Consider the following 8,405-nt stretch of genomic DNA (forward strand, 5'->3'; position numbering starts at 1 on the left):
GAAAAGGTGCACTAGGCCTCCTCCAGCCCAGTTACCGCCAGCCACGGAGGAACCCGCCAGCCGCGTTGCCGTAGCAACTCAACCACTACCTGAACCGGAACCGGAACCTTCCTCTGGAAGTGACCCCTTCCCGGCGTTCCGCGGGGCGGCAGAACCCCGCCCCGAGCCTCTCCCAGTCCTCCGGACCCTCCCAGCAGGCCCCTCTACCCTCCCGGGTCGCCTCTCTCTGCCGCGGAGCGTGACCCTGATGGACATCCACTCTCTCCAATCAGCTGGCAAAGCGGCTGCCGAGGGCCAATGAGAAGGCTGTAGGATGCGGCTCAGGCGTAAGGACCACCTTCAACCTGTCGGGGCGGGGCGAGTGACGGGATTGGAAGACTCGAGTAGTTGTGAGCCAGCCTTCTCCAATCACGGAGAGCTGCTCGGCGCCGGCCCAATGAGGGCCCTCGGGGGACGGGCCGGGCCGCGGCGGGGCGGGGCAAGGCTCCGGGTGGCGAGCCGAGGTCCCCGGCCGTAGAGCGTTCCGGCGGGCGTGCGGGATGAGTGGGTCCCTGGGCCGGGCGGCGGCGGCTTTGCTCCGCTGGGGGCGCGGCGCGGGCGGCGGCGGCCTGCGGGGCCCGGGCGTGCGGGCGGCGGGCTCGGGCGGCGGCGGCGGCTCAGCGGAGCGGCTGGACGCGATGGTGAAGAAGGACAAGGTGGTGGTCTTCCTCAAGGGCACGCCGGAGCAGCCCCAGTGCGGCTTCAGCAACGCGGTGGTGCAGATCCTGCGGCTGCACGGCGTCAGCGACTACGCGGCCTACAACGTGCTGGACGACCCCCAGCTCCGACAAGGTCAGGGCCGCGGGGCGCGGAGTGGGGGGAGGTCAGTCGGGGGTGGGAGCGGGGTTAGAGCGCGGGGTCCTGTTGCCTTAGGGCCTGGGTGGGGCCGGGAGTGACTTGAACGCGGTGAGGATCTGGGCTCGGGCACTGTTGCCACCTTGGGCGGCGGGGAGAGTCCCCGCGGCTCACGATTCTCACGCGGAGCTGAAATCGGCGTTTCGGGGCGAGTTCTCAGGCTGCGCCCCAGGAGAGTGGTCAGCGGCCGGCCCCCGGCTCTGCAGGCGGGGCGGTGGGAGGGGGTGGGGGAGGGTAAGCGCCTGGGGGCTGGGCACTGTGTGTGTGTGTGTGTGGGGGGGCCTTGGAGGACGCCGGCCTGTCGGGTGGGTGGAGAAGGAGCTGGGCGGTGGGCGGTGGGGCCGAAGTCGCTGTCGTCCTGGGCAGTGGGGTCCGCCCGAGGCTGGGCTCTCGGGCTTCCAGGCTCAGGGTATCAGGGACCATCCTGTGTTGTTCCTCCGCGTTTGGGCTGGTGTGAGCGGGGCCTGGTGTGGGAGAATGGGCATGCCGGCGGGGCAGGGAGGGTGTGGGGGCCAGGGCTTGGGAGGCAACAGTAACAAACAGTGACCCAGCGCACTCCAGAAGTCCGATAAGGAGGCGTCCGTGTGTGTGTGTGTGTGTGTGTGTGTGTGTGTCCGTCCGTCCGCGGGAGAGGAGAGTGTAAGACAGTTTCCTCACTTTGGGGCAGTGACTGTCAGCACCTAGTCGAGTTGAGGGTGCACACAGCTGCGGGCCGGCCCTTCACTCCCGAGTCTATGGCCTCTAGTCCTCTGAAAAGGGCCGGAGAGTAAATACATGCGTCTTCATGGACTGTGCGGTCTCTGTGGCAGCCATTCAGCTCGCTGTTGCAGCGTGAAAGCAGTCAGGAGAATGCATACATGAATAAGCATGGCCAAGCTCCAATAAAACTTTATTTACAAGAACAGGAAGTGGCCCAGGTTTGGCCCAGAGGTGTAGAGCAGAGGCGGACCGTGCCAGCCTGCCCTTTAAAGCTGCAAAATCATTGTCCCTGGCCGGAGGGAGCTTAATCCACCTTCATACTAAGTCTGAGGCGTAGAGTTATTCCCATGTTATAGGTCAGGAAACGGGCCAAGAGAGCAGCAGGTTTAGCTGAGGCCGCGGGTCCCCGCTGGCAGGCCGCAGGCTGCTGACCCGCAGGCCGATGGCTGCTGTTCCCTCTGCCCCGCACTTCGCTTCCCCTCCATCGAGGGTCTCCGCTCCCCCTGGCGCCCTTCCCGAGGTCAGGGAAGCTGGAGAGATAGGTGACAGGACTTGTCCAAGCCCCAGAGCCAAGGAAGTGGCAGGGGGAATTACCTGCATCGGACTCCGAAGCTCCCGTAGTGAAACCTACAGGAAAGGAGGGCTGGTTATGGTCCCTTAACACTTACTGCCAAACCAGGAGCGAAGGTCCTGAAATGTGGTGGATTTGAAAAGTCCCTTTCGAAAGCTCTGGAAGGGAGTCACCCAGTGCATGCCCCCCCCCCCCTTGCTGCTTGGAGTGTTAATTTTGGGGGGGAGCGGTCGGTGTATATGAGACAGCCTCCTAACGCCCGATTCCTAATGTTACCCGGTTACGTAGCTTTGCCGTCGACACTTTCCCACATCGAATCGCTGTCGACTGTTTATAAAATGTGATTGTCGTTACAATCCATTCTTGGGTGTAATTTCTGAGTTTTCAAGAGTTTAGCTTTGATTCTGAGTATTCCAAGTGGTGTTTGTAAGCACTATGGCTGTAAATTGCAGTTTTTGAAAGTTGAGGTGTGAGAGAACGTAGCCACGTTTGAACAGTTCCCTGCGCCCGATGGGACTGTAGCTCTCAGTTGGTGGGCAGTGGCCTTCGTCATTGGCTGTCTCACTTTACCGCAGCAGCCGCTGGCCCCTGGCTGTGTAGTCAGGGGCACTGACCTCTGCTCCCTTAGATGTCAGATAAAAAATGACAACAACCTGAAACCTACATTTCGTGTTGACCAGTGTCATCCTAATAAATTTAATTTTTTAAAAAGTAAATAAAAAAATGACAACAGCCAATACAATAGCCATTCGGTGTGAATGAATCAAGTTTATACCTTTTTTTTGTTAGATGGGCAAAAAATGTAAAATACCTTTTGGTGTGCCGCAGAATTGTAGTCATTAGTTTACGTGTGCATGAGATGAAAAGGGTTGGAAATTGCTGCTCTATAGGAATCGGATAGTCCTTAAATATTTACACTTGTAATCGGACTTTTTATGTTTTTTAAGAAAGATGCCAAAGCTTTCAGCTGCCCATCACACTCGTTAATCTAAACACTAAAGCAGCAGGAAAGGTGGGTGATGATGAACTGTCAGCCAGTGGGCACCGTGGCTGCTCCCACAGGGTTTGCAGGGAGTCAGTTCCCTCGCCCCTGGCTCCGTGCCGGGTGCTCAGGGGGTTGGGAAGCCCGCTTGTTTGGTGGTTTGGGCGGTGGGATGGGTCCTGGTGGCGCAGCCTTCTCTTCCCTTACAGTCGGGACCTGTGGTCGGCAACATCATGTCTAATGAACGCGACAGGCCTAGTGCTTTGGTCCTTGTGGTTCTCAAACATGCTCCATGGAAGCAAAACCTGCCTGTTCCTCAGCAGTGTGCCCTCTGGATTAGAGGTGTGGTTTGGGGGACCCGCAGACGGCCAGTTTATTTTCATTTTTGGTGTGTTTCAAAAACTGTAGGCACTCACCTAAAGAACCAATAGATATGTATTATCATGGAAAGCTCAATACAGTGTATTAATAATTTTAAAAACCCAGGTATATCACACGCATACATGGTTCACGTACATAAATGTACAAGACATTTAAGAAAGTTTAGAAGAATTAAAAAGAAGTTCATACTTACTTTAAACATGTCTTAATTCCCACACCCATCCTGTCATCGTAACAGTAAAAGAAGATTTGTAACTGGCATCGCTGTAAAATAAGGACATTCTGGTCTTCATGGAGTTTGCCCTTTGTCAGTCACCCCATACCTCTCAGCTGATTCATTTTTTTTGACACCCAGAGTGACGTAGAAGTATGTTTTGCAGTTGCTAAGAGAATAGATCTTAGACGTTCTCATCACATACGTACACAAAACACTGTAACTGTGTGTGGTGATAGATGTTAGACTCACGGTGTGACCAGTGTCTGCGAACATCATGTGCATCTGGAACTATGATAACATCACAGGTCAGCTGTGCCCCAGCAAGAAGAGCTCAGGGGAAAGAGTGTGCTCGGCGGGGCTGTGACGGGCGGGCATTTCTTCCAGCGTCTGGAGAGAGAGATAAGGCCTCGGCCGCCTGGGCCTCTGCTGTGCTGCCAGTTAGGGCGAGCTGCTGTTTTTAGACGGCGGTGATAGAACTCAGTCTGGTTGTTTTATTTGGAAAGTAAATGTTTGACAATAAATGATAGGGCATCAAGAACCAGTTCTTGTGTTTTTATTTTGTTTGCAAAATCTGTTGACCTTTCTGCTTTGTTTATTTTGTGCTCATTTTGGCCATTTAAAAATAACTGCCTATCTATGTAAGTATGAAAATATCACATATACTCTGTAGTGATTTTTATGTCATGCTTTTGACCATCCTCTGCTTTAACATAACCAACACAGAAGTTTATTGCCTAGATATGTTTTAAGAAGAATATTTCATCTCAACATCTAAACTAATAAAAGGGTAATATGCTAATTAGATGGGACATCTTCTGGACATCCTTCTGGATGTCCTTCCGGACAAAGCCATGGTGGCTGGGCTGAGGCAGAGGCAGTTAGGGGCGATCAGGCCAGCAGGGGAACAGTTAGGAGCATCAGGCAGGCAGAGGGTTTAGGGGCAATCAGGCAGGCAGGCAGCCAGGTGAGCCGGTAGGAACCAGCGGTCTTGGATTGCGAGGGGTATGATATCTGACTGCCGGCAGTTGGACATCCCCCAAGGGTTCCCAGATTGGAGAGGGTGCAGGCCGGGCTGGGGGACCGCCCTCCCAACCCCCGCATGCACAAATTTCATGCACCGGGCCTCTAGTCTATATATAAAGCTTAAGCGACCGAATGCCCAGTTGCGATGACGCGCACTGACCACCACGGGGCAGACACTCAATGCAGGAGCTGCCCCCTGGTGGTCAGTGTGCTCCCACAGCAGGAGCACTGCTCAGCTGACTGACCAGCAACAGACTCCAGGCTCAGGGCTGGCGAGTGCAGCTGCGGTGGTGCGTGCTATCTACCCAGTGGAGTTGTGGTGAGGCCCTGCCCCACTGCTGCATCCCTTGGGGGATGTCGGACTGCCGGTTTCTGCCCGATCCCCAGGCTGAATAATGGTGAGGATGAATGGGAAAGGAATGGGTTTTTCTGTCTCAGGGTTGAAACCACATTTCCTTCTTATTATGTCATAACCGTCTCCTTGGGCTCAGAACAGAATGGTTGCTGGTTGCGCTGTCTCCTGGCACGTGTGCTGCAGGTCCCTATCTCACCGGCCAGTGGCCCTCGCCTGGCCCTCCCTCCCTCAGCTCACCCTGTGAGTCTGCGGAGCCCAGCGCCTGCCCCGAGCGCCCCTCTGGCTGCACAGGACAGGGCTCCGCCTGCAGCCATGGGCAAGGGCGTTTCTCTGGGTCAAAGGTTAACAAAGGCAAAAGCAGTGCCTAACGCCTGTAAGTGGCTGGTGACATTCACTAACCGGACGAGGGCTCCGTGGCCAGCCCTCCTCTTGGGAATGAAGTTGTGGCATTGCTTCTAGGTCGTGGGTATCTTGTGTGACGTCCACAGCTGATCTGGTTCCCTGCTGTTAACCCAGCCTGTGCCGGGGGTTTCCTGGGAACCTCCCTCCTGTCCCATCACAGCTGGAGGGGAGGGGCCCAGCGAGAGGTTCAGCGACCACCTGAGGCCTCACACTTGGTCCTGGGCAGGGTTGGGTTTAAGCGGCGGCCATTGCTCTCCTCAGCGAGCACTTGTCCCCGAGCTGGGGGGCAGGGGGAGCCGGTCTGCCAGGGGCGGGTAGAAGCGTTCCCTGTGGACAGTTCAGCTCTGCCGTTACCATGACACACTGTGCTTTCCCCACAGGCATTAAAGACTATTCCAACTGGCCCACCATCCCGCAGGTGTTCCTCAACGGCGAGTTTGTGGGGGGCTGTGACATCCTCCTGCAGATGCACCAGAACGGGGACCTGGTGGAGGAACTGAAAAAGCTGGGCATCCGCTCCGCCCTCCTAGACGAAAAGCAAGACCAGGACTCAAAGTGAGGCCGGCCTCCGCGCAGGGGCCGCCAGGAGCCTCGCCGCGTGCGGGTCGCTGCTCAGGCAGCTGCCGGCGCCGACCCTCCCCCCTCCGGGAGCAGCGGTGGTTTGTGTGTCTGGTGTGTGGGCTGAGGGTGTGAACTTCATTATAACCACTGCACTGTCATCGCTGGGCGTCGAATTTTCCTGTTGCTGTAAGCAGATTTCTTCTCATAGCCATTTGCTGTTTGCCTGACTCAGGAGGAAGACGACGAGCTTTTGGGTCAGGATTCATGAATCCCCTGCCAGTGTGTCCGTCTGCAAAGATAACGTACCCCCCAACGTTTTGTAACGTGTTCTTTAAGAAAAATGATGGGCAAGGGAGAGAACATGATAACCGAGGGGTTGTTTTTCAAAATAAACCGCGAGGAATACGGCGTGTGAGTGTTCATTCCGAGTAGCTGGTCTGTTTTCAGTCTGTTCCTGCTGCTGTAACCACACAGCTCGGGGCTTACAGACCAGACGCCGCTCCCCAGCTCTGCAGGCTGCGCTCGGCGGGTCCGGTGTCGGGGGCCTGCTTCTGGCTCCCGGCCCTCCGCCCCCTGTGTCCTCTGTAGGAAGCTCCCGGGTCCCTTTATTAGGGCGCTAATCCCACTGTGAGGCTCCCCCTTCATCGCCCAGTCACTGCCCTAAGGCCCCACCTCCTAACACCCACACTTTGGGGGTCAGGGGAAGGCATAGGAATTCCGAAGGGACACACGTTCAATTCAGAGCAGTGGATCAGGGTGTTTAGTTCCTGTGATCTTTTGATTTTAGAAATTAAGTGTGATTTTCACACCCTTCTATTAAATCTTTTAAAAAGGGCTATCATTTTCCAGGGGAGGACGTTGTGACTGTGGGAAGGCCAGGTGGGGGCTGGGTGGACTGGCCAGAAGCACCTGTGAGGCTGGAGGGGCAGCCCCGCCTGCTCACCAGCCTGGGGCCTGGCAGGTGTCCGCAGTGAAACGGGAGAGGAGGGACGTCCTCCAAAGGCGGGATCTGATGAGCACTTTATTTCCAAAAAAGATACGTCATGGGAGTCAGAGCAGCGGTTCTTCGGTATCTCTAAGGCTCCCAGTGCATCTGCGTCTCTGCACCTGTCCGCCACCCCCCCCCCCTCGCCCCCACCCTGCTTCCAGATGCCAGGCTGGGGCCGGGTTTGGGCTGGGGCCAGGGCCAGGCCGGGATAGGGGCTGGGCTGGAGGTGCCTTGCAGTGGGTCCCGGGGGGGGGGGGGGGACCCCACCCTGGCTGGCGGGCCTTCCTCCCCAGAGGCAGAGGAGGGGCGTGGTTTAGCGGAGGGCAAATGTGACGGCCAGGCTGTTCATTTCCCCGCGCTCTCCAGGCCTGCGCTGCGGTGGCTGCTGCGTGCCCTTGCAGGGCCAGACCTGGCGGCCCTCTGCCCTCTTCGCTCTTGCCACTATCTCTCCCCCGAGGCTTTGGGGTTCCCAAAGGAAAGGAAAGGAAGTGGCAGCCCCGCCCCACTCCTCTGGGGACTGTCCTGTCAGAGTGGAGGACGCCCCCCAGTGATCAGCTCAGCGCTTCCGGGAAGGACAGCAGGTGATTCTCCGGGATGGCTGTCGTCCATGCGTGCGCTTCGTGTCGGCTGTAGGGGGAGCTCTCCCAGGGGCCTGGGGGGGGGGGGGGCGGGGGCTCCCCCGGGAGAGCCGCTGGGTTACAGGTGACGCCAGGGCACCGGGAGGGAGGCTTGGCGCCCAGGATCTCCCCGGCCACTGCCACTCGGCGCCCAGCCAAGGTCTCGGCCTTGCCCTTTGCACAGAACGCCGTCAGCAAGTCACTGGATGCCGTCCCCGCGTGGACGCCAGGCCGCGGCCCCCACGGTTGCAGATCGTCCCTCGCCTCCACAGCTGGTGCAGTCGGGCCTTTGCCATCATTTTGCGTCCTTTGCCCCTTTCTTAGATCTGCCTTTGTGCCTCCCGGTCCATCTGAAAAAGGAAACGGCGAGAACTTACCCGCGGGGGCACGTGAGCGTCAGAAACCTCCCTGCACTAAGAACCCGGCGGCTCGGCCAGGGACGGACTGGACTCGAGCCCGTGCGTCGTCGATGGCCGAGTGGCCAGAGAGCTCGGAGCTCAAGGACTCGGCTCTGCGGCTGGGCTTCTCTCCAGGAGTCGATGAATGCTGTCCCGTGTGCCCAACAGTCCCCACCACGCAGAGCACCGGCGTGCTGTCCAGGTCAGGCGAGGGGTTTGAATGGCGTGCACGGTGAGAATTCAGGACACGGAGCAGCAGCCCCGGGGCCCCGTCACACAGCAGTGTCACACGGTCTGCTCACACTCAGGGTCTGGGC

The 8,405-nt window shown here is 57.8% G+C and overlaps 1 protein-coding gene across 1 annotated transcript; it reads left to right on the forward strand.

Moving 5' to 3' along the window:
* The first annotated feature begins 471 nt into the window (after positions 1-471).
* On the forward strand, positions 472-6,493 carry GLRX5 (glutaredoxin 5). Its single transcript, XM_081099896.1, has 2 exons — positions 472-831; positions 5,905-6,493. The coding sequence occupies exons 1-2, from the start codon at positions 540-542 to the stop codon at positions 6,081-6,083; spliced, it is 471 nt and encodes a 156-aa protein (XP_080956022.1). The 5' UTR covers positions 472-539; the 3' UTR covers positions 6,084-6,493.
* Positions 6,494-8,405: the final 1,912 nt, after the last annotated feature.

This window comes from Myotis nattereri (assembly GCF_964212035.1).
Source record: "Myotis nattereri genome assembly, chromosome: 1".
Lineage (NCBI taxonomy): Eukaryota > Metazoa > Chordata > Mammalia > Chiroptera > Vespertilionidae > Myotis > Myotis nattereri.

Excerpts from the sequence above, each read along its gene's own strand:
- GLRX5 (XM_081099896.1), top strand. The coding sequence starts at position 540 with ATGAGTGGGTCCCTGGGCCGGGCGGCGGCGGCTTTGCTCCGCTGGGGG. Across the intron at positions 832-5,904 it reads CGACCCCCAGCTCCGACAAG|GCATTAAAGACTATTCCAAC; the intron begins GTCAGGGCCGCG and ends CTTTCCCCACAG.